The following is a 27,378-nucleotide window of genomic DNA, read 5'->3' on the forward strand; positions in this document are numbered from 1 at the left end:
GCTTGTTAGAATACAAGTATTTTGTAGAGATTCCTGATACTATTTCGGGACATACTCTAGTTGTTTATTGTAATCAGGGGTTTAGGCTCAATGTCCCCCCCTTGTATTCACCAGCTTAATTAATCAAGGCTTGAGGGCAGCTACACCAGCCCTTCATTCAAAAAAAAAAGAAAAAAGATTTGAATTGGCATGTACATATTTCTTACTAGTTTATTTAAGGGGAGTGTTATAAACACTCTCAGCTGAGTGTGTGCCCACACTCAACTATGTGACGGTTTTTCATTTGTCAACTATGTGATCCTTAATAAAATAACAAAGATTAAAAACAGCCAACACATTCTGTCTCTTCGTATTGGCTAACAGACACTCATTTGAGTGTGTATATAGCATTCCCCTTCACTTAATGTTATCTAGTCAGTTGTTATTATGTTCTGCGGTAGTACACAGTAACACAGATACCACCAAACACGAGAATATAACAGATCTTTATTGATATGAGTGATTGCTAATCATCAAACTCCAAGCAACCAAGACACAAATTAAAGAAAAGAAAAAAAAAATGAGAGTAGAGGCTCTAGCGAAGACCCATATCCCAAGAGACATACAATACCAAAGCAAAGCAAACCCAACCGAAGGAAGAAGGCCTTATTCTAAACACCAGAGCGCTTCACGATCAGCACTTTATTAAAAGCGGCATGGCTACTAAACATGCATGGTCTTCAAATTCCAATGGCGGCTATTCTTCTCCGTTCAAAGACGATTAGGCTAAACATCAACGGGAACATCCTTCAGCTCCCAGGCGCCTCTCTCATTTTGAACCATGAACTTATTTAAAATCCAGATGGGGGGGACTATAGTTTCATCCTTAAGACCGTCCAATGTTTTGTTCACCATCACTGTACGGCGGATATCTTCCAATGCCACAGTTGTCCCTGGGTGCGCTGCAACCCCATGCAAGTAAACCTCCAACTCATGTACGGTATCTATTGGATTCTTCAAGTAGGGCGAATTGACTGTGTTAATTTTCTCCTCTACTCCAATATGTTCATATTCCGGAGAAGGCTCCGAATTAGTCACTGGATCTGGTTCATTTGTGACCCGCAAGATCTGAAACATGGTCTCATCGTTCTCCGCATTCTTAAAGGCTTCGTTTCCAACAAAGGGACAGCCAAAGACAATCGCCGTGACCAGACATGGGCTCTTGGGTTGTTTTGTAGGATAATTGAGTTTGTTGCAAACAATATCCATCCCATTTAAAATTGCAAATGCAGCACCAGTGCCGCGGCCAGTTATAGTAATGCTGAGTTGTTGACCCTCGTTACCGTATTGATCTATCAGTTTTCTAACGGCCTCTCCAACCTGAAAATAGTTCGCAAGTAATTTGTGATTCTAGCTAGCTAGGAAATGTCTCTCTATTGAAACATAATTCATTTCAAGCTGAATGTGATCAGGATGTTGCTATAAATTAAATGAATGGAATTTAAACTCTAGGTAGAAAAAGGAACTGATGGATCGACTGAAGTTGAACAAAGAAAAAAGAAAAATACATACCTGATCTTGGCAACTAGTTCGTTGGTTCTTGGGGGTCCTAACGTCAGTATTAATGTAATAATCATACCAACCACCGTGCACCATAGCGCCGGCATACTGGTTTCCAAAAATTTTAGGAGCCGGGCGTAGTTCGGTGTTTTTGTCGACAGCAACTTCAGCCTCCAACTTGGTTCCTCTCCAGGCAATCAGAATGTCCCTCCTCCCCAAGGCTTTAGTTCCTTCATTGTCTGACACCGCAACGTAAGCCAACAGGTAGGATGGGCGACATCGCAGTTTTGGTGCTCCATACACATATTTCTCCACTATGTACGTGGGTCGATAATTGCCTTTCACCAATCCCACTTTATCGAATAAATCTTTCCTTGCATATCGAGGATATCCGATGGACTGGGGATTTATCGGGGAAACGAGCTTGCCATCAATGAAAGGAAATTCTAGTGTAGTGGTGGGTATCTCATACCCACATTTACAAAAGTGAGAACAAATTTTGTTGTCAAAGTTGTAATTTGAGTCCTACTTTGTGTAATTTTAGTTCTAATAATGGTAATTACACCTCTTACGACATTTTACAAGTTTTTGAACAAATTCGTTGTCAATGTTGTAATCTTAGTTCTTATAATGGTAATTACACCTCTTACGACATTTTTACAAGCTTTTGAACAAATTTGTTGTCAATGTTGTAATTTTTGTTTAACTATATGTAAATAGTGTAAATGAATATGGTAACTTTTGTTCTCAATGTTGTAATTTTGGTTCAAATACTTGTAAATTTTTATTCAAATAGTTGTAAATGAGGGTATCTCATACCCACCAGTACACTAGCTTGTCTCATCAATGAAAGCATCGTCAATAGCTCCAGCCCTTTCACCGTAATGAATGATATAGCGGCGGAGATCGACGTGGAGAGGATCTTTTAGAGCACTCCAGAGATTGTCACCAGACAGTTTTTCCCAGTTTTTGGAAAAGTCAGTCATGACGCACACACCTGTTTTTGTTTTCTGAAGAAGAATTGAACCAATTGCTCGAAAGAAAGGATTGGTATTAATTCTTGGTGTGCATTTCACTGCTGCCCTAGCACTCGTATTTATAGCTGAGAGGCTCTGCGTATGCATGCTTCATGCATGCACTACACCACAAAGTTACTGATAACTTTGAATTAATGAATGACGTCTCAAAGAAAACGTCATGGAAAGAGAGTCGATGACGTTCCTTTTTGTTAGAATAGAATTGTTGACTCAGACTCGGCCGGCTACCAGGAAGGACAGCTAGCCCTTTTGAATGTGATTGGTTCAGGACGCACAGCTGCCCCAGTTTATTATTAGGCTAATGAGAATTATTAATTCCATCTCCAGCAACTATATTTCGTTCATGATCACCACGTACGACCTTGTTACCATATATTTTTCATCAATTGTTCCAGCAATGGATTGAATTGGTAGCAAAAGAAAAACAGATTATTGTGATGTGTTGAATGCAATCCCCGAATTAATTCTAGCTCCAGCAACTATACTGCTTTCATTCATTACGTACTGCATGCGTATTCACTGTGATGGATTTACTTCAGTTTTCTATGATTGAAAATGTCAGACGTTGAGACGTTTTCTCCATTCACAGCTTAGGGAACTGCAGGTTACCATTTTTATCAGTTTTTCAAACTGTCACAGGGTACGCTGTAAAAGGGGGTTCAAGGAAACGTTATGTATAAATTCTTGCTGAATATAGATAATCGTAGTTTGAAGCTTATCATCACAACTCTGTTTTGCACGCAGAGATCTTGAAGCAAGCACTATATCATAAGTCTAATCCAGAAGAAAGCAAAATCTCCACGCAATATTTTACTTTTGTTGCCGATGAAAAAGAATTGTATTTTGCATACAGAGATCGAGAAGCAAGCATATATATCATAAGTCTAATTTAGAAGAAATAAGCAAAATCTCCAAATAATATTTTACTTTTGTCGCCGATGAAAAAGAATTGAGGTAAAGGAATTGTTCAGGAATTGTTAGCATAAAACCTATATTAGTGACAGTTGGGGTGGGGGTAGAGAAAGTTAGAAAAAGGTATATAAGAAATTAAGGTGGCGTTCGGTAACGTTTTTAAGTCATCTTTTTCATTTTATAAAATGAAAATGGCTTGAAAATGGGTTCATTGGTCTGTTTTCAAAAATACAGAAAATAAAAATTGAAAATGATTTTTTATTTTACTCGTAAAACAGGAAAACGACAAATAGACGTTTTCACATTTTCATTCTCATATTTTAGAAAACACGGAGATATATGTATACATTTTCATTGTTTTTTGTATTTTCATACGGTAGTACCGGACGCGTTTTTGCTGTTCTCGTTTTTGAAAATTGTTTTCGGAATAAACTACCAGACACATTTTCGGATCTCAAAAATCCAATCTTGTTTTCTCGTTTTCATTTTCAAAATCGGTTTTTGAAAAATCATTTTTAAAAACGTTACCGGACAGACCCTTAAGTATTCACATTTTCCAATAATAAATTAATACACAAAAACTCGATTTTTATTTTAAGATGACGGGAGTAGAGTAGATAAAGACGAAGTCTTTAAATTGCGGTTCTATCTCTTTTTTCCTTGCAAAGAGAGCCCTCTCTCTCTCTCTGACCGCGACTTTACTATGAGTTATTGGTTCTTCCATTCTTAGTATTTTAATCTATAGAAGTCCAAAGTTTTTTTCGATTACAATGGAAGTCCAAAATGTCCATTATGCCCTCAGTTCTTTTTTTTTTTAATAAATTTTTTTTCCTTGCCTATGGGTTTATAAAAAAAAAAGACATATTGTACGTAGTAGCCTATGTGGGTAATAAGTGTTGAGAATATATATACATCCCACATGGGAAAAATGAGACATTGCCTATGAGTTTATAAGGGTTTGGGCCACTCCATCCATTGCCAATTGGTTTTGGATGTGAACCCCAGATTACTTTATCATGGTATCAGAGCGGGTTACCCACGTGTGCATGCCTAACGGCCACACGGGCTCCACGTCACCCTAGTTGTCCACGTGTATGGCTTGAAAAATTCGCCCCACGTGCGGGGGCGTGTTGAGAATATATATACATCCCACATGGGAAAAATGGGACCTTGCCTATGGGTTTATTCATATTGAGATCCCCTGACTGCCCGCTTCATCTTATCAATCAATTTAATTTACTTTACAAAGAAATGGCTTTGATCTCTTCTTAAGTACTGTTCACACATTAACTCTCGCATATATCATTTTCTCATGCTCTCGTGCTTCCATATCTTTGCTTTTTGTTTCCATTGACTAACGTGTGGCTTTAATTTAATGTGTAATGATGAAGCGGTAACTAAGAATTTTGTGGTTATTCAACCGTATATTTAATTTCAAGAGTTGAGATTAAACACTTAACATCATTGTAAAAATTAAAAAATAAATTAACACGTGAACGTGTGAATATTACTGTATTATATATGTATAACTACATCATTTTTTTTTTTTTGAATCAATGCATCAATGATTGTCAGTGCCAAACTGTCACGCCCCGAATTTTGAATAACAAATTCAAATCCGAAACATGAATTAATACAACTCACATAAATACAACCTGAATTTTTTTCTCAAAACAACCACACCTCACATCGCTCGATATTACATAAACCAAATCTCAAATTTGTTTATTACAGCACACTCTCACCAAATTATATTGTAAGGCTCAAATGAGCATAACTCACCTCACAATTACAATTGCTGTAAAACTAAAACAAATTCTCTAACCCGCACGATCACCGTCCTGATTCTCCTGACCTGTAGGATTACCCGCTACACAATTTGAATAGTGTACCGGGATTGCAACAACACAAACCCGGTAAGCTTTTGACAGCCCGTATGAGTAAACAAGGAATTGCACGATTTTAAAGTAACAATTCAATTTCAGTATCTCTTAGCATAATAATTGAAGTGCACAACGTCACTTCAAGCATCAATCAACACACGTCTCATCATGACTACTCAAAAACAAACAACTGTTTACTCAATATATACTCACAGGCTTATGATTAAATATATTAATCATCTCATACCGTATATTATACTCACGTCTCAACATAACTACGCAAAAACAAACAACTGTTTACTCAATATATACTCACAGGCTTATGATTTATTTATATAAATCATCCCATGCAGTATATTATACTTACAGGCTTATGATTAATTATATTAATCACCCCATTCAGTATATCATACTTACAGGCTTATGATTAAATATATTAATCATCCCATACCGTATACTATACTCACGTCTCAACATGACTACGCAAAAACAAACAACTGTTTACTCAATATATACTCACAGGCTTATGATTTATTTATATAAATCATCCCATGCAGTATATTATACTTACAGGCTTATGATTAATTATATTAATCACCCCATTCAGTATATCATACTTACAGGCTTATGATTAAATATATTAATCACCCCATTCAGTACGTATATCATACTTACAGGCTTATGATTAAATATATTAATCACCCCATTCAGTATGATGGCAGACAGACTAGAGCTCTAACTGAATCGTAGAGTGTCACCTTGGCCAAGGTTCACCCTTACGAAAATATTTGCCTCAAATCACTCGACTCCTCATTTAACTCATCTCAACGACTCAACTATAGTACTTTACTCAATTACTCTTTATCACACTCAACTCAACCTATGAGATAAATTATATCTTCTAGAGAGTAATGCTCGAATTGTAAATCAATCGCATCAATTCCACACTTCACCAAATACCACACATCCAATATATATTCCACGTAAATATATATATACGTAGTCACCCACACAAGAATGACCACTAATACCAACTATAGTTCACATGCATTAAAATCAGGAAATTCATTTTTATAGTTTAAATACATTTTACTTACCTATGGACCGTAGTCGATCAAGTCCATATAATTTAAAACAAATATTGATGTTCTTAAAACAGTTTTCACAAAATCACTATAGAATTCAATCACTGAATTTCGGTTCGTAAATGAACCATGTGCGATTTTACTCACCTCGATATTCCCGCTGCGTCTTCAATTCAACACAATACACACCGAAATCGCTCACCCAAGGGAGACCGTCAATCACCTAATCACACATGACCTTAACTTAGCCAATAACTCAAAAACATATTCAAACGACAATCCAACGGTCGGATCGAAATTAAATGATGATCCAACGGTCGGATCCTCACGGATCGCCTTTAGGATCACCCTCCAAAAATCATCACGAAGATCCAACGGTCTGATCTTCCTGAATCGTCCTTACTAACATCTTCACAAATTTATACGAAAATCCGACGGACGGATTCTCACGAATCGCCTCCCTAATCACTGTTTTGCATTTATACGAAGATCCAACGGTCGGATCTTCGCCCATGACTACACAAAGCCACTGGGACAGTCATAAGATCATCATATCAAAACTACAAGTCCATCTGACGGTCCTAACTTCACAGATCACAAATCTAACGATCGAAATCGATCGAAACTTAAAAATTCATAACTTAATCATACGATATCCAAAAATTGCGTATAATATATCAAAATGATCGTATTGAAATATAGAATCTGAAAATGTACAGAAACCATATTTTTGATCCCCGGAGGTGGCCGGAAAGGGCCGCCGGAGTTAGTGGCAGAGCCGCCGCCGACCACCACCAATGGTGTCGGGGCCGGGCTGCTCCTCTTCATCTTATCATGCTTAACAAAAAACTCTAAAGGCTTGCTATCAGAAAACGTCAAGAAGAGGTCGAAAATTACCAAACTCAGTCACGGTGGCCGGAATTTTTCCAGAATCCGGCGTGAGCTCCGATCAGCGTGAAAACATCCACCACTCGCTTCGATTCCTCCTGGAGACTGGTTCAGAAACTCAAGGCGAGTTCATCAAGCCAAGAATCACAAAGAAAGGTGGCCGGAAACTCAAGATATCGGCGTTGACTCAAAATCGAACTCAAATCGGACCAAGCTTGCCGCCGCCGCTACAGGCCGCGCCGTCGTGCAAGGCTTCCACAGACGTGTGCGCAAGGACCATACGAAGCCAATGGAAGAAGTTTGATGAGGATCGGTGGCCGGAGGAGGAAGATATGGCCAAACGAAAATCGGAGGCGATTTCCGGCGGGGACGAGGGCTGCAGCAGCTTTTTTTCTATTTTTGTAAATTCTGAAACTATTTTCGGAAATTTCCGAAAATGGAAGCTTTATACTAAATTGGAAACTTTTTCAAAAAATCATAACTAATTCATACGAACTCCGATTTTTGCGTTCCGCATATGCCCGCGATCGTATCGACGAGCTCTACAACTTTCATGAATGAAGTTTTCCCAAATTTTGAACGTATAAAAAGTCAACTTTCGCGAGCCCCTAAATAACGTTCGTTTTCGAAAATTAATCGTTCGAACTAATTCCACAACTTCTCCGAGCCTCGTACTCGCTCCCACTATCGTGAAATCATTTCTAAAAATCCACAGAATTTAATTTGGATTTTTCGGGGTATTACACAAACGACCATTACATACTCCTCTGCTAGCATTTAAAGATAGGCAAGAGGTTGTGGGGATACCACGATGATACATACAATTATATCATCATTAAACAACCAGTGCTCACTTATTCAAGCAAGCCTATCAACTATGCTACTACTAGGACATAACTATAGACTTATAGGCAATGTAAAGAAAAACTACATTTTTCCCTTGCCCTTCAAGCTATGGTTAGGAAGTTTCTCCGAGTACAAGACACTTAAGACATCTTCAGCATGAACCTTTTTCGATTTTGATGGATTTTTGTTCTTTGCCCCTCTTCTTTTTATCTGCAGCTTGCTCCACTGCTACTGTTTCTTTGGGCATAGATGCTAGAGGTAGCATCACTTCGATCTTTTGGTACCAGCATACCTCCTGGAGTCTCAACAAGGCCTAGTGATTTTGCTGTAAATTTATTAGGGAATTTGGGCACTTTTACCTTTTTTGTTGCCATGTCTAATGTTCGATTACCTTGTAGTCTTTCAAAGAGAATTTTCAGCTTTTTTTGGGATAAGAATGGGGATGTAGATCGACCCCATTTCGCAGTGTGCTACACATCATCCACTGGCACCAAGGCCAGGTCCTGGTTACGGCTCGCTTGCTTGCACTGCTCATCCAGCCAATCTTCAACATGCTTGACGACCACGGGTTTGTGGCTCTTTTGATTTTCTCCATTGCCAAACAAATTTCTTGCCACCTACAGCAACACAGGCTTCTGAATATCCTGAAACATTAATGCCCCATTAGTGAACAGTGGTTCTTTGAAACCAGCAAAAATAACTAACGAGGTCAAGTCGGTGTGCCACATGATTCTCAGATTTGGTGCTAGGTTTGGCTCTAGTTTTTGCAGCCGGGCATACACCCTGATCATGAAAGATGAGGTTGCAAACTCTACACTTTCCAATCAGATTTTCAAAAAAGAAGGATATTTGTTTGATCACACCACGGGCTAGCTCTAGGATCCTTTTGAGACTGAAAGGCTTCCTGATGTCATGAGCTATATGCACTCGAATCAGACCCCTTCTATCAAACAACTTTTGATCCAACTCCAGGAATTTTCCAGCTATGGACGCGACATTCATGATTGTTTCTTCCACCTCCAGGGCTGGTGGGATGTTGGTAATTCTTACCCAGAGGAACAGGATGTCAAATTGAATGGAATGAGGTACAGTCAAACCATTATATTCCTGCACAACCACGGTGTCTCTTGTTGAAATACCATGGACCTCTCTTTACCACCTAGTTTCGATCTTTTCTAAGATTAAAAAAAAAAAAAAACACACGCACAAACCTATTTTGGGTTCTATCTTGTACCTTGAACCCTCCATCCAACACCCAAACGCTTCGGAAATGACGCTGAAGATCAGCAACTCTAAAGGTCTTCGTCGTCAGAGGCCGTGCAAGCATATAAGCCTGCGACCCACGTCGAACACCAGCACCAGTCATGTGCAATAGACCTACTACTTCATTGCCCGCAAGAGCCAAGGACGCGACGAAGATGGCAGTGACATCCTAAATGGACGATATCGGTAGGGTTGTAAAAGAAGAAACAACACAGATCGCGTTATAGGGTTTTGGGGGCCAGCAGACGCTCGCCTTGGAGAACTGTTAATTAGATCCTCATTATTCCCACCATCCCACAAGTATCCAGAATTCTTCACAACGCCACCTACAAAAATTAATTCGTTGCACGATGATGTAGAGAGAAGGAATTAATAAATAAAGACTCAATGTATGTTAGAAAATTGTTTCCTTTTGTGTACATACACGGAGAAATAACTGATAAAAACTTTATTTTAGGAGACTTTATACTTTTGTGCACACACACATATCGATAATTGACAAAGGCTTAATTTTAAGAGACTTTTTAATTTTGTGTACATACATGGATCAATAAATAAAAAATACTCAATTTTAGAAGACTTTTCATTTTAGGTCTTGTTTGGTTCATGGAAAGAAAAATAATTCATTTGTCTTTCCCATGGGAAGGGAAATGAAATTTTACATGAATTTTCCATTTCGATGTTTAGTAACATAAGGAAAGTTATCAAAAAAGTTATTAAAAAGTTTGTAAATAATGCAATAAAATAATTTGCTATGAGTAATAAATGCAAGAAAATAAGGGGGAAATTAATTCCATTGGGGTTTGGATAGAACTTGCGTAAATTTATTGTAATTAGTCGTTGGTTGGTTGTCTTTGATTATTAGAAATAAAATTTACAATTTAATTAATTTATTTAAGCGAGTTCATATTGGTGTTATATATATACCTACTTAATTATCGGATATAAGTTGAGGGTGTAAAATTAAACAATGAATAGAGCATCTTAGATAATTTATAATATTTAAATAACTTGGAAGTTTCGCCTTCTTCTTGATCAGATAGTAATATATGCTTTTGCTTCTCGATCTCTGCATGCAGAAGCAGCAGAGAGTTATAATAAATGAGAAGCTTCAAAAATAGGTTCTTGCAAGTTAAAGGTCCCAACCCTACCCACGCGGTTCTCCTAGACTTTCGCGCAACGCAATTATGGGTTATCATAGTTTAATCAACCCTTACTTAATTAAGCTCTCTTGAAGCTTGAATTGTTTGGGAAGAAATCTGCTGTCCCTAATACCCTGTGCCAAACCTGTTCCCATGCATTCATTGGTCCATAAAGACTAAGAAAATATTTTCTTAATCTTTTGTTCCATATTTTATTCTTTGTGGACCAATGAATGCATGTGGACTGGTTTGGCACAGTATTTTTGGGGACAGCAGATTTCATCCCGAATTGTTTGACTGAATTTGTCTTAATACCGATCTTGCATGGATCCAGAAGCACCCTCTTGTGCTTGGTTATTCTTGGTTTTAAATCTCATGCATTCATTCAATATTGGGAAAATTTTAAAAACAGTACACCAACTAAGGCCCACTATGCATTTGTGTACACGAAGTTACAAATTATGAATTTTGGTACACGAAATTTGAAACCCGACCTACTATCTGTACACGACGTTAATGACGCTGTTAACTCTTATGTCATTATTCATTTGTTAAAGGATAACTTAGTACTTTCTCACTGACTCTTCTCTTTGGTCCAAAAAAAAAAAATTCACCTCTCTCTCTCCCTCTGACCCACTCACTCTCTTTCCAGTTTCCACATACCCAAAACATGTCTAATCGAAGAGAACAAGATGAAACAACAACAACCCAGAAGGAGCCATGACTTTATATCTGCACAAACAACTACTTTATTCTGAAACATAATTCTAAAAAAACACCTTCAAAATTGAGATACAGAGCCAGACACACGGACAAACTATTATAGAGCTATTACTATCAAGCTTTTCTTCTTCAAGCACCAGACTCCATTAAAGCTTCAGGACCTCGCTCACTTGCAATTGTAAGGTTGCAGATGCAGTTGACAGATTTACAGCCACCGGAGCCTCCCTCGGTAGCCACACCAGCCTCGTGCCGTCCATAGTTCAGTTTCTGTGTTCCCACGACACCAATGACAAGAGTCTCAGAGGCCGAGCTCTACTCTGTGATGTCCGGTTAGTTGCCGCACCCTCCGCAACCACCTCCGAGAAAGAAAAAAAAAAACCCAGAAGCCGACGCCTCTATAAGAAGAAGAAGATGGAGATGTATCGACCCAGAACCCGAATCGAGTGATAAACCAAAACATGTTTGATGGAAGAGAAGAAGATGAAACAATAACAACCCAGAACCTGAATCTGGAGATTCCGGATATCAACATCGACATCCTGAAACGGCTGCCGGCGAAGTCTCTGGTTCAATTCAGGTGCGTGTGCAAGCCATGGGGCTCTCTGCTCACAGACCCCAACTTCATCAAATCTCATCTGGAGCGAAATCGATCGTTATTCCAATCTAATCTCAAAACCAACACTCGGCTCATGAGGACACACCTCCTTATTTCGATAAGCATATTTTTCAGGCTACTGAGGTGAATGGTGGGCTGTGTTGGCTGGTTGAGGATCATCAAACCGCTAGGTGTGTCATTCTGAGGTTTGATTTAGCCAAGTATTGGTCCGCCGCCAATGGTAGCATCGGATCCCTGAACCTGCTTCCTATTTCCAATTGAGGGAGGGGGAAGAGAGAGAGAGAGGTGGGTGCCCAGAACAAAAGAAGAGATAGCTGGGTGCTCAGAGTAAAAAATGTGAAAAGACCGTTTTACCCTTTGAACTAACGGTGTCATTGACGTCGTGTATGTATACTGGGTCTGTTTTGAAACCTTATGTACCAAAAGTTATATTTTGAAACTTGACGTATTGAAATGCATAGTGGGCCTTACTTTGGGTATCATTCATGAAATTTTCCCTTCAATATTTGAAGGTGGATTAATGCCCCACGTCAGCACTTACATCTTGATGAAGGATTTTAACCCAGCGCGCTTTGTTTCAGAAGAATTGAAAACTAGATGTAAAGGAAGGAGTCGTCGGATGAGAGATGATGTAAAAACTTGGGACATAGATGGAGAATAAATACTGATATCAATTCATTTGCTTTATATTACTTAAATTCATTAAATTTTTGTGTAGGACTTTACCCACATTGGTTTGGTAGTTCAGCTTCAATTTGTCCAATTTGGCTTCCGATGCAGAAGGGGGTTTTAGGATCTGAGTTTAGAGGAACGCCGACTGTGAGCTCTTCTCACTTGCCCATTGTCGTCTTTCTCAAATCCACCATAATTCATCATGTTTTTCTTCCTCTTTTCATTCCCTTTCTCTGATTTGTGCCTCCAAATCAGTTGCTGCGATTTCTCCCTTCTTTTTTCCAGTTTCCTCTTTCCAGATTTTATATTAAAATCTGATTATTGAGCGATGGATAGTGATGATGAAATCAAATTGGTTGCTCGTGAGGAAAGCGAGAATGACTCCGCCATTTGTGTAGCAGTTAATTTTTCTAATGATTATTTGAAAAATAAAATTCTGCAAGATTGAAACTTTGAAGAAGATGTAATCCAAAAAGCTCTGGAGTAGAAGGGAGAAGAAGTGAGATAACGGAGAAAGAAGAAAGAAAACGTCGGTTAGCCTAAATTTTAAATAATTAGTAATCAGAAGCTGATGTGGATTATCTATGACCTTTCATTTTCAGATAAACGATCAAGATTGAAAGTCAAGGACAAATAAGGCTGGAAAGAGACAAGAAGAGGATCCAGATCCTACCTATACATACATCTAAAGCCGAATCACTGTTCCTCGACACTGTTTATTCAACTGTTCATTTAACAGTGAAATGACAGTTTTGCCCTCGAGCTGTATGCGGAGAGAAAAAGGCCCGAGTTTTCTTCTGTGTTCTAGAAGCATACATCGACTACGCTTCGTTCCATTTTCGGTTTTGTTCTCGGATACAGACGCGGCGTGAAATGGAGTTATCAAGCGTATCGATCAAGCTCTCAGATATAAAGGTTGGGCTGCAAACGAATAGGAGGGGTTTGGTTTTGAGAGCTTTTGAATTTTTGATTTGATTTAATATTTTTCGATTTTGATCGTAGGTCGCTGGGTAGCAGAGAGAAGGGGAGAGATCCAAGATTTTCGTCCAAGCTTCGGGTTTGTTTTGTAAATTTGGATTTGGTTTCTTCCTGTGGGCTGGAAACAAATAGGAGGCGTTTGGTTGTTAAAGCTTTTGAATTTTTGAGGTAATGTTTTCGATTTTGATTGTAGGTCGTTGGGGTGGCAAAAAGAAGGGGAGGGATCGAAGATTGTGGTCGACTTCTGGAGGAAGGTTTGGGTTTGTTTTATGAATTTGAATTTAGTTTCTTCTTCTCTGATTGTAGCTTTTTCTGTAAACAATTTTTTGATGGTTGGCTTATAGGTTGAAAAAGAGTGGGGGCGTTTCTCAGTTCGTGTATAGGTGAGGAAATCCAAATTCAAATCACAACCATTAACAAGGGTGAAAATTACAAGGGTGAAAATTTTGGTTGTGATTTTGCTTCTTAAACTTGAAATTTTTTGATTGAATTGTTCATTGATTGAATTTGTTTTATTTTATTTTATTTGTGTAGTGTGTGCTTAATCTAGAAGTTGTACATATTGAAGGAGCGGGGATTTGCTTAAGAATCATAAGCAGTTGTGTCTTTGAAGGTAAGTATGGGTCGATTTGTTTATACCAATATGTTTGCAATTAACTGTTATAATAGTCTGTTGGCCTTTCTGATTAAACACTGATGTTCTGTCCATATCCAGTAGTTGATTGGCTTTAGCCCTTATTAAAATATGGAATATGGGATGTGGTTTGTTGGTATACTTTTCATGGCTTTTGATGGTCTTATTGGTGAACAAAGAAGTTTGTTAATAGCCGCATTCTTTAAATTTAAGTCCAAGTACCTGTGTAGAGGTTATCATACCTGTGATTATAAACCGAATTTCAAGGCCAAGTTAGTGTTTAAAGAATTTCACCGAGTGTTAGAGCTTGGGACAAGTTGGTTCAGTTCTCAATTCCTCTTTGTTTTGATAGTCAGTCAACCATATACATTACTCTTTGTCAGGGGTGAAGACTGCATTATACTTGGACATGGTCTATGTAGTAGATATTTTCAATTTATGATTAGCCAACTTGGATCCTTATTTTCCATAAAAGATCCAAGTGATCTTCAATGTTTTATAGGCTTGGGAAGCTGTAGACACTCTGTTGGTCACCATTTGTCCTAAACTAATTACATTTCTGATTTAATAAATGAACTTAATGTGCTTTTACTGGTGGATATAGGGCTGGTTGGATATCTCTGCGAGGTAGGCTTGGGTTCGTTTTGGAAGAGGTGTGTGCTGAGATTGTGATCGAGTTTAGGAGACGGGCTTTGGGAGCAAAAGAGGTATGTGTTTTGTTGCTTTCTCCAATTCTGTCAAGTCAAGGTTGGTGTTTTTTTTCTTTTGTATTTGCAGATTTATTAGAAGAAAAAGGAAGAATTATGAATAAGAGAAAATTTATAATGAGCTTATTGTTTAGAACAGGTGTGTCAATAGTGAAAAGAAGTGTTACTGTTTTTGGGTAATTAGGTTTTACTTCAAATAGAAGAATGTTGTTCTGTTTTGTTAGAGCTGAAGTAGTTTGTTTTGTAGTCTAAGTTTAGAGGGAAGCAATGAAATGCTGGAGAATTGGATTTGGACATTGGTTTTTATTGAGAAGTAATCAGCTTAAATATTAGTTAAAAGGTGATATCAGGAGAGTCATTAATCCTTCTGTTTGTGATTTAAGCAAACTTTATTACCCGTGTTAAAATTGGCTTTCTAGACTTTGGAGTAATCAGCTTATTGTTTTCTACTAAAACTGTTGAGTTGTAATGATGTTCCTAATCTTTGAGCTTTGATTTAGGGCCTTGACCTTAGATCTATGTAAATTCAACATCTTTAATCAGGAACTGAAACTTTCAACCTGCATTGAAGAGTAACTGATGTTGATAATTATTAATTGACATTATCCTGGTATTATTGGGTTTTGAGGTATTGATTAACTTATTGAGGTAATATTTAAGGCAGAAGCTTTATTTAGCTGCGAAGGGTTTAGTATAGCAAAATTACATTTTGTATGATGTGGAACATGACATTTATAGGTTTCGTTTAGTTAGTTTAGACTTGGCTATATTTGTGCTGGAACAGTATCCCCTATATCGAATTTGCTATATAAAGCTAATGAATTAAATCAACGGAATGTGCAATCTAAAGCTGCAGTAGTTGAACACAAACAACAGGTTAGGGTTGCTTGATTTAAGGGTTACTTGGTTTTGTCTGTAATAGGATGTTAATGAAGGGATTTAATGCTTATATGTCTACTTTTCTTTTAGTATTGCTGGATTGAAAGTACGATTTCTTAGGGTTGCTTCATTTGGTTCTTGATAAAGCTCCTTTCAGTTGTTTAGTGCCTATATATGGATGACCTTTAAAATGGTTAGTTCATTATTTGATTAATTATTTGTTAGGTCCGCTTGGTTGTTTCTGAGATTAAGTATATAGTTTCAGGTGATGGATTTGGTCCCTTGATTTTTCGTTGTGAGATGGAATATGAAATGCTAATATTACATACAGAATGACCTAAAAAATATTCCCTGTTTCTCTTTCACATGGTTGACAAAATTGATTAGACTCCAGACTTTTCTATTTGATTTCCAATTAGAAATGGACTTTTTCTTTGAGTTTTTTTGCAGATATGAATTTTCTGTTACTATAGCTTATTGGATTTTGGTAATGAAAACATCGCCAATTCCAACCAATGGACATTGTATCTTTTCTGGATTCTTATGTAAATATTAGCTCATGATTTAGGGAATGAAGTTATTTTTGAAAGAGTTTGATGGAATACACAAACAAAAGAATTGCAAGAAGAGACTTTCTGGCTAATTATATTGTTTCATCTATCATACAGGGTGCAGTGGAGAAACTTCGCCAATGCTGCCTTGAAGAAATTTGAGATTACAAGCATGGTGGAAAAGACCACTAAAGGTAGGAGAATGATGGAGGAATTATAAAGATACACTTTAATTCAGTTAAGAAAAACAAAACCCCCGCAGCATCGCGCGGGAAGGATCATCTAGTAACTATACTAAAGTGCAAACGGAGTGACGACAAACGAAATGAACAGTGGCAGCACCTTTTTGCCCTTCTTTGTTTATAGGAATTGCATAGGCCACCTGTTGCTTTGCTGAGATACCACCACTCCTTTATGTATCGCGTGCCTTCGTTTCAGCAGAAACAGATGCTCTGAGAGAGATAGAAAGGTGTTTGTTTGGGAACTTTGGGTTGTCTGCATGATCTGTATCACCACAACGTTCACCACACGTATCCAGCAAAAAAAGGATTCCTTACACGTATCACCACAACGTTCACCAGTGCTTACACGTATCTGCAACACCTTCACCAGCTCTTACACGTATAATTCAATCACTCTACACATATGACCTTTAACAAACGCTTCCAAAATAAACCGCTCAATTCAGCTCTCACCTGGAAACATAGACGCGACGGAGCTCATACCAAGAAAGGTAATCACACTTCTTCTTCCTGTACTCTTATTCTAAGCAGCTACTCGCATGCATAGAGCCATCTAGCCTGCTGTTTGATTGCTACCATTTCCACTTCTTATACAATTCATCTATATATTCCTTTCTATTTGCTTTCTATGTCAATTTGTATCCATTAATTTAGGCTAGAGGTTTAGGTTTTTACCTGCAATTTAGCTTCAACAGAATCTTTCAATGATTTATCACAGGTATATGCGAATTCAATCACTTGGACAATGAGTTTCACTTCAACTCTATTGGTTTATAATAACTCATTGTTCAAGTGGTTGAATTTCCATATAGCTGTCTCTACGACAGTCAATATGTAGAGCTTAATATTATTTTCGTTTGGTGCGCAGTGTGTCTTCAATCTTGCATAATTGGTATGAAATAAGAGATGTTTAGCCAATTGGGTTTTTTGGGATCATTGATTGTGTGATATTAATGTCTGTGTTCAAGGTGTGGGTGGCTTTGATCTTAATTTCAGAGCTAATTTGGACTCTAAAGCCTCGAATATCATCTGGGTTTTATCTGTTTTGGGTGCTTGGGGGTTTTGTGTTTTTCATGAACACAACTAAAAAGTAAAAACTAACCAATTTTACGGAGGTGGAGACCATGGAGTTGTTTTGAGCTTATTGGGAGAGCTTTGTTTTCATCAAACGAACTCTATGGATTCTGTTGTGTTCATCTTTGTTTTTATCAACAATGTGGTGTAGTTTTTGGGTAAAGAGCAACTTCAGTGCTTTTGCAGATCCAAGGTGCGCGTTTGCTTTTGCATTTTGCTTCTACATCACCTAATGTGATATTTCCTATGCTTTTTTTTAAATAATATCTTGCTTTTTTTGAAAGACAATTCAATTAAAATAATATTTTAAAATCTCTCATAGTAATCACTTCGATCTGTGTTCTGTCTAGAATCTCTTCTTTCTTGCTTCTGGAGCCTTCTAATTGGAGAGGACACAGGGAGAAAATCATCAAAGCCAATAAAGGTATTGCTTCTTCTTGCACTCTGTCTTTTCAAAGCTGAGTATTGCTTGCTTTTCTGAGTTCATGGCTATTAGTGTGCATTTTGAATTGTGGATAGAGAAATATTGAGCTTTTGAATTTGTGAGAGATGAGGATAACAATGACCCCATATTTTTAGATGGTTTGAAATGATATCATCAGATAAGATATGACATGTAGTGGACAAAGATCCAACCGTAATTTGGACAACCACTTAGAGATTGAGAGGCTGAGAAAATGAGAGGATGAGATCGGGTTCCAGTTACCCTAATTCTTTTTTTTTTAATATTTAATATATTAATATAACACCCAATCATAGATAGACAAGTGGCAACTCAGATACGGGTCGGGTTCGGGCTTTCGGTCTATCCATATTTAAAACCCGAGACCGAACTGAGATAATATTTTCGGGTCGGGCCCTAGACCGAACCGATATTTTCAAAATCAAACCCGAACCGAATCGGGCTTTTTTCGGTTTTTCGGGTCGGGCTTTCGGTTTTTCGGGTCCGGACACCCACCCCTAGCATGATCTACACTTATCAAAGAACATTTGGTATGAAGAAGTCGAACGCCAATTCCGAAGTCTCGGTGAAGATTCAATTGAATGAATTTTCGGAAGCAGAAAATGAATCCTAGTTGATCGAATAAGGGTAACTTGGCTGAGAATCCATTTTGGACAGATTTGTTGTGCATTTTTGGAAGGGTTATGTTGCTGCAATTCTCAAGGAGAGTTCTAGAACAATCCTACAAGATTAGGACAAGATTAATCCGTCATATTATCATTTGGATAATAAGCATGGTGCATAGGGTTCTCTCCATCCTTGTCATTGAATTTGGTGACCTAAAACCACCCCAACACTCTTCAAATTCATGATTCCCATGCACAATAAAGAGAGCTAGCTGCACCTCTCTTTTCCTAAGTCATCTTTTTCTACTCTACACTCTAATACCTCATCATTACTTCCCTCTTTTTACTCCATCTCTTCCATACCCTTTCCCCTTGTTTTTAGGATCTATTACCACTCTTATACTCCACCTCCATGCTTCTTACAATGCTTGAGCTGCTCCGTTTGTTTCCATTCATCATTTTACTCATCTTTCTCTTCTCTATATAAACATCCCTTCATCAAACTCTGAAGGCATCACCCATATACCACTTCATTACATCTTTTTCTCTCTATATATTCTCTACAATCCACTATCATCTCCTCCATAAAACCTCCATCACCACCACTATCAATCCAAAACCTCCATCACCACCACCATCAATCTATAACATCTATTACCACAACCACCAAATTCATCATCTTTTCCATCTACCCATTCTATTTCATATACATAATCCACCATTTCACCACTTGATCATTTCTACATCTCATATTCCATCATCAATCTTTGAAGAAGAAGGAGAGGGTCTAGCTGCACTTGAGGAATCATCATCACCATGACAAAACCTCCATGAGTTTATCTACACCATCCTCAATTTGATCATCACTAGTCACTTCTCTATCCCTACTTTTTAGTTTGATGTTCATAAACATGTTGGAGCTTATGTATTTGACTATGAGTGAGTAGTTAGTTTGTTAGGGCTATGATTGAAAGCCCAGCCAATCTTGTGTTACTTTGATGTAGATATTATATTGGATTAAATTCAGTTTAGCCCCCTGAACTTTGGGCCTAAAATCAGACTGGTCCTTAAACTTTTTTTTTTAATCAGACTGGTCCCTGTACTCTCAAACGACATCACCCGAGTCCAAATTTTGAATCCGGGTCCAAAAATGACGTCAGCTGCTGAGTTGGAGCCGACAAGGGGGCCCACACTTCAGATTTTTAAATCCTGAAGGAGGGCAGAATGGACATTTCCTATTTAATATATATATATATATATATATTTTTTTTTTTTTTTAAATTCTCTCTCTCTCTCTCTCTCTCTCTCTCTCTCTCTCTCTCTCTCTCTCTCTCTCTCTCTCTCTCTCTCTCTCTCTCTCTCTCTCTCTCTCTCTCTCTCCGACCACGCTAGAAACCCCTTCTGGGATTGTTACTTGATCGGAAACGGAAACAAGAGCCATGAATACGCAGTAGCCACAAAACCCAAAACTCCAATTCTCCAAATTCAACCAAAACTTGAATTAAGTTATACCCAACAATAAGAATCACGATCTCATGTTCATATATATAGTCGGAAATAGACCAACAAATATCAACAGACAATCTTGAACAGTGAAACCCGAAATGAACAGTAACCTCAAAATCCCAATTCTCAAAACATGAACTTGAAGTGAAATCCGGAGTAATAGACAGGTAGAGGTTGATAATTAAAAAAAAAAAAAATTCCAATTCCCTTTCCTTCTTCTTCTTCTGCTCCAGCCAATTCCCTTTCCTTCTTCGTCTTCTTGTTATTCCGAACCCATCAACACCCAAACTCAAACCCAATTGCTATCAAATTCAAATCCAAAACCCAATTGCTATCAAATTCAAAACTAAAAACCAAACTCAAATCCAATTGCATGCTATCAAATTTAAATCCACTGTCTTCATTCTCACCTTTGATGGCCATGGGCAGAGAGGGAGAGGATCGAAGAGAGAGAGAGGGAGCCGAAGAAGAAGAAGCGGGCCCTTTGGCCTAGGTCTCCGACGCAATGACCTGGCTCAGGAAGTTAGTGATGATGTCCAACGCGGGTCGGATAGGTGAAAGCTCTGGTGCAGAAGGTGTCCTACAGGTCGGCGGTGAGGCACGTGGATCGGATCGGGAGTTGGAGGATTTGGGATCAGATCGGAGACTTTGCAGCCTCCGCCATGAGGACTGCGCAGTGGAGAGAGAGAGAGGACTGCGCAGTGGAGATAGAGAAAGAGAGAGAGAGAATATAGAGAGAAAAAAATAAAAAATTTATATTAAATAGGAAATGTCCATTCTGCCCTCCTTCAGGATTTAAAAATCTGAAGTGTGGGCCCCATTGTCAGCTCCAACTCAGCAGCTGACGTCATTTTTGGACCCGGATTCAAAATTTGGACTCGGGTGATGAGGTTTGAGAGTACAGGGACCAGTCTGATTAAAAAAAAAGTTTAAGGACCAGTCTGATTTTAGGCCCAAAGTTCAAGGGGGTAAACTGAATTTTTTCCTATTATATTTGATGCACTTTCCTTTAGCACCTTAACATGCTAGTTCAAGAGTTGAATGTTTATGCTTAAACTTAATCAATTTGGGTATGAATATTTGCTGACATGAGAAACAATTAGGGCTTGATTAACCTTGGTTGTTTGAAGCATGATAGCATATCATATGTGCATGTTAGGGTTGTGAACTACAATCACTTAGAGATAAGCTTGGTTGGTTTTCATAATTTCTTCATCTCCAAGCTTTATGCACTTAGGTAAATGTATTAGATACCTAATTAACCGGATTGAAATGCATGACTTAAGTAGTTAAGTACTACACCCGAGAGGGGTTGCTTGATATCATCAAAGAAGCATGTCCCTTGTCATACCCGAGAGGGATGCAAGGAGAGAAATTGGCTAATTAAAATGGCATCATTCACTATAAAAGCATCATTGTTTGCAAGAGAGGCTAGAGGTGAAAACCTTGAGTCCTAACTCCCATCCATTTCATTACCTCTAATTTAGCTTAGCATAGTTTACATTTCAAGTATTCATTTAGTTGTTTCCGAATCAAATCATCTCCAAAACCAAAATCAAACCACTATTCCACCTTGCATATATTCACCATGAACTTTGGTTCACTTGTGAGCCCTTGTTTATGACTTGAACATTTGCATATTCATCTAGCATCCTTTAGGTTTTTCTTAGCTAGAGTGGGTTTTCCAATCTCTTGGGTACGATATCCCCTACTCATAATCCCTTACACTATAACTTGGCCCTTATACTTGAGGGTGGCTATTTGGCTAACAGTAAACAACAATGTGGGGGAAAATTTGGCAAACCAAAATGCTCAACACAGCAAAGGTTACAGCCTGGATTCCCTAGAAGATAGGACACAATATTCTGCCTACAAGGGACAAATTGGCCGCTAGATATGTTGTGCTGGAGTTTCAGGTATGTATGCTCTGCAGTATCGAAGATGAATCTATATTGCATCTACGTCGAAATTGTTCTTTCACTAGGGAAATGATGGCAACTAATCATAACTTGAACTTGAGTTGCTTTGGAATAGAATCTGATCAGTTTGATGCCCTTAGCTGACTTAGCTTTTGCCCAGATAAATTATCAAAGACAGCTTTTTCACAGTTATTATTCCTCATCTCGAGTATTTGGAAGGAAAGGAATGCTAGGATATGGGACAATAAAATTACATCTATATATGACGTTGCTCTTATGTCTTCCAGAAGATTGAGCTATTTTATTATCCATAACTCTAAGCTACAAGGAATGGAGAATATTAGAAGGGTGTTCAATGGAAAGCCCCTCCTCAAGGGTGATTGAAAGTGAACTTTGATGGTGCATACTATTGTGAAATTTTAATTAAAACTCGCAAGCGCACGAATTGTCGTTAGTATAGTGTGCAAGTACGAGGTCGTTCCAACTGAGGATTGATAATCAATTTAAATCCTAACCTAATTAATCCAAACACAAAATCACATAAACAATCAAGCAAAAGAAGATATTGATTTTTGGATTTTCCAATACACAAATAATTTGAGAATTAAAGAAACAAACAAATAATGATAAAACCTAGGGTTTCGAAATCAACCACTAACAATCCTATTTATGTTTCAATGCAATTAACAGATTCTTTTGTTTCTTTTGATGACAATTCCCGTATCTAAGTCCAGGTACGGCACTTAGACCATAGTTTTCCTTAAGTGTATGATTCTCTCCAGGTACGGCAGAGGTCGTATATCCTAACATGTAGTTTATCCAGGTACGGCATAAATTTAACATTTAGGACTCATTACGTACTAGAAAACAAGAGAATCATGCAAACCATTACTTCAGGTAGGACAATAATGTAATTCACAACTCTTAATCACAAGAAGCTAATTTGAATTATATTTAAACGTCCGCAAGTTGGTTGAATCAGTCCACAGAATCCCCTCAGATTCTGTGTAAGAACAGAATGAGTATTTTCATATCTTTTTCGAAGGACGGTCTCAATCCTAATTTCCCTAAGGAACAGGCTTTGTAGAACGAGCGAGGGGCCTTAGAAACAACCAATGAGGATTTTGGTTGGGCTCGAGCGTCTGTAACAATACTGGAAGCAAAGTTGGTGATTGCAACATCACCTGGGGCGCCATCACCATGATGGACGCAACCCATGGTGTCATGGATATGGACTACGCTAACCCTAGGCTGGTGGTGGACGACAGCGGCGAGAGAGGCATCGGCGGCGATCACACTTAGTCCAGGAATCAACCTTTGATTCGTGCTTCATTTTGCTCGAAAGAATGGATGTCCATGTGAAGTCTTTAGTAGATAAATCATCATATCATGACTAGGATGACCTATATATCCTGTCGTGACAAAGCCAATATGTGTCTAAATCTAAGAGATCTTCTCTCATAACTTTATTGGATTTAATAGCTCGAATAGTGGTGACGTAAAATCCACTAGAGAGACAGATACGTTTCTCTAAAATGTGCATTTATTCGCAATCATTAGAGGTAATGTAAAGGAACTCTTTTCCATTCTCTATATGCGTTTTCGCATGGAATCTGTTGGCTCAAATAGCTCAATAGGGTTCGATTTGCCCTAGGAGCGTAGAGAGTTTTTGTGATAGTAATCAAGGTGCCATTTGACAAGAGGAATTTGGGTCATTCCATGTCCCTGAACTAGTCATGATGGCCCAGCCATCGTAGTCACAAAGTAATATGCTCATAATTTTAATTAGAGTTATAATGAAAAGAACTCAAAATTTTATTCATAAGCCAAATGTATACATCATTGTTTCTTTGACCAAAAGAAAATCTAATCCGAATACTAACTAATGCAAAACAATGGTAGTCGTTTAATTTCTTTCGGTAACTCCAAAATAAATATGATCAGGTGAGTAGAGAGATGTCGGTGGAGCAAAACTCGCTTAAGTACCACTTATCTCAAAACCTTCCTAGACATCATACTCACTTTGGATGAGCCTAGTTGAAGAAAAACTAAATCAATGGCATTTAGTACAAAACATATGGCAATTGCCTATTACAACTCTTGGCAAAACAAAAACTTTATTCAAAATCGGCAGTATCTTGATCTTGGCCTGATTTGAAGTCTTCAACCCTTAGTTCGATCGAGATCACCTTCTTGATCTTCTTGTTCCACATAGTGAGCTTGTCTTGCTTCACAATATGCTTTGTAGGCGGTGACAATACTCTCACGAGCTCTACAAATGTGTGCCCAATGACCGGATGCTCCACATCGAGAACATACATCTCTGTGCTCAGACTCCCATGATGAAGGCGCTTTTGAAAGCGTCATTAGGATGACTCTTAGTGTTGGTGGCGCCACCAACATGGCCAAAGGCGTTGCCTCTCTCTCTCTCTCTTTCCACGTAACCTCTTCGGTCCAGTGTCCGCCTATTTTGGCGTTTATCTTCTCAAGTAAAGCGATTATATAGACCAAAACGTCTAGAAATATCCCTAGGATTAGGGTTTCGCTCTTGGCGCCCTCCCTTTGGAGCGCAACTATAATTGGACTCTGGAATAGACTATGTTCCCATGGGTCTCGAATTATAGTTCTTTACAAGGATGTTGTCATGCTTTTCAGCGACATTCGTGGCTCCAATGAGCTCATGAAATCTTGTGATTCATCCTGCAATAACATCGATTCGATAGCTCTTAGCAACCATCAAAGTAGAAACGAGGAAGGTAGAGAGAGTCCTCTCAATCAATATCGCATATGTGATATCTTTTCCACAAAATTCTATTAAGGATTTGATGCGAAGTGCTTCCGAGTTGTAACCAAGAACTGTCTTGAAATCACAAAAGCAGAGATTATGCTATCTCACATCTAGGTCAGGAAGCAGGGAGTCACGGATCAAAAACTGAAAAACTATCATGGTGTACCATTATCTCTCTTAGATGACTTTATGATCAAAAGTTCAAAACCCATGATCATGTCTACGCAAATCAACCTGATTAACGCTTGTGGTGGCTCACTGGGTTTCTTTTGGCATAATGGGGCTAGGAGAAAAAGGTAGTTGTTAGCAGTCAGTTGGAAGATTAATTGTTGTGATGTTAGATTTGCCTTGGGGAGAATTGAGATTGGTATTGAAATTAGAATTATGATTCTTTATTTAGAACACACACCATGAGAATATTGTTCAAGATTTCTCAAATGACTTTTCGTGTATCTCATATTTTTCGTGAAGGTAATAAGGTAGCTGATGCTTTGGCGAATTATGGTACGACTGCTCCTAATATGGTGTGGTGGGATGCTCCACCATCTTTTCTTTTATCGCATTGTCAGAGTGACCAATTGAGTTTTCCCCAATTTCGGTTACGATAGCTTATTTATTTTCGTTGCTTTTGTAGGGAGGTTTGGTTTGGTCCCCCTCCTATGTTCCTTTTTTTTCTTCTTACTCTTTTATTAAATTCAAAAAAAAAAAAAAATTGCTCGAATTGTAGAAGAAGATGAGAAAAGAGCTCTAATCAAAGAATGATTTATTGATTTATTAGTAAAAATAATACTAAAGGAGTTTTAATAATTTGGCCACACAAAAAAAAAAAAGGAAATATTAAATGTATAGTTTAATCTCATTCGTTGGTATTCTTTTAATTTAATGGTTCACAATTGAAGTAAAAAACTGAGTATAAATTTTGGTGCCACGGATCCACCCCCTACTTGGTAGATCACATGTAGATTTCCTTTTCTTCTAAAATTGGATAATTTTTCCTTTCAAAAAAATTGGATAATTTTTTTTTTTTTAGGAAATATGTTAACTCTTTTATAATCAACAAAATAACATATAATAACTCGGATAGTAGAGTTGCCAATAAATTCATTACCTAAGCAATTCAACATTTTTAACAAACAATAAAGCTTCTTCAAAACTATCTTACACTACCTATGTAGATCAAATGGCACAAGTACTGTAGATATTATTAGTGACATTTCTCAAACCTAAAGACCTACAAACTTCTCCCCGAAAGAGGAGGAATCCTGACAAAATAAAAACAAAAATTAAGAAGGAAAATTTGAGTTAGCAATGGACCAATAGATCAGAAAATTCCTGACTACATTGGATGAGCGTGACAAAATTTGGCTCATATGTAAGAAGTGATAACAAGTACTAATTCTATCCTTGTCGTCATAAAGACGAGAGTGTTGTCCGAGTTGATCACAGTTCCATCAGAATCACTCAATAATTGACTCAAATTGTTGACTGTGAGCTAGACTTGAAGGAATGAACTATGCAGGTATTGAAGGCTTTTTTTTGGTCATGATGCAGGTATTGAAGGCTAGGGTTGAAGTACTGCCATTTTGATTGTGGGATTGAACTAATAGAATTGGAAGAATGGTTGGACTTCAATCTTGGTTTTGTAGGGTTGCTTAATGATTATGTTAAAACCCTGCTTCAAATTCTAATAACTTAAATTTTGAATGGTGTTCTTCTGGGTAGCAGTGACACTCACTAATACTATTTTCTCACTTCTGTTTGAAACTTTCCTCTAATGGCATAATTGGTAAGTTTCAAACAGTCTTCCCGTATATGCCTATGTTAGCCTATGACGACCTCGGAAGATATGATGCAATACAATATCTGATGCACAATATTAGACCTCTTTGCATTAAAATTCTCAGTTTACAGAACCTTGCAGAACAAGTTTCAATTATCACTATATACAAAACTTCAACAAATTCTTGCCTTTTTCGTAGAATTAGATTCTTATTAAGCACTTCAATCAATCTTCTATTTTTGTATCCGGTTCCGGTCTTCATCTGTAAGACATCAATGGGTAAAGAACACATTTTTATGTCATGTTTTAAAAGACTCATACCGTACCAATTCTTATTAGGCACTTCAACCAATCTTCTATTTTTGTATCTGGTTCCGATCTTCATCTGTAAGACATCAATGGGTAAAGAACACATTTTTATGTCATGTTTTAAAAGATTCACACCGTACCAATTCTTATTAGGCACTTCAACCAATCTTCTATTTTTGTATCTGGTTCCGGTCTTCATCTGTAAGACATCAATGGGTAAAGAACACATTTTTATGTCATGTTTTAAAAGATTCACACTGTACCAATTCTTATTAGGCACTTCAATCAATCTTCTATTTTTGTATCTGGTTCCGATCTTCATCTGTAAGACATCAAT

General features: G+C 37.8%; 1 protein-coding gene and 1 long non-coding RNA gene across 2 annotated transcripts; one reads left to right on the forward strand and one right to left on the reverse strand.

Annotated features, from left to right (window-relative positions):
- Window positions 1–765: 765 nt before the first annotated feature.
- Window positions 766–2,525, reverse strand: LOC133737774 (phospholipase A1-IIgamma-like). Its single transcript, XM_062165273.1, has 3 exons — window positions 2,375–2,525; window positions 1,552–1,985; window positions 766–1,359 (listed from the first exon to the last, which is right to left on the reverse strand). The coding sequence occupies exons 1-3, from the start codon at window positions 2,523–2,525 to the stop codon at window positions 766–768; spliced, it is 1,179 nt and encodes a 392-aa protein (XP_062021257.1).
- Window positions 2,526–13,371: 10,846 nt separating this feature from the next.
- Window positions 13,372–27,300, forward strand: LOC133738058 (uncharacterized). The gene is made up of 9 exons (XR_009859950.1): window positions 13,372–13,521; window positions 13,609–13,663; window positions 13,778–13,838; window positions 13,929–13,967; window positions 14,119–14,197; window positions 14,823–14,925; window positions 16,473–17,088; window positions 18,022–18,095; window positions 25,424–27,300. It is a non-coding gene; the product is annotated as an uncharacterized LOC133738058 (long non-coding RNA).
- The last annotated feature ends 78 nt before the right edge of the window (window positions 27,301–27,378 follow it).

This window comes from Rosa rugosa, chromosome 3, assembly GCF_958449725.1.
Source record: "Rosa rugosa chromosome 3, drRosRugo1.1, whole genome shotgun sequence".
In the NCBI taxonomy this organism is placed as follows: domain Eukaryota; kingdom Viridiplantae; phylum Streptophyta; class Magnoliopsida; order Rosales; family Rosaceae; genus Rosa; species Rosa rugosa.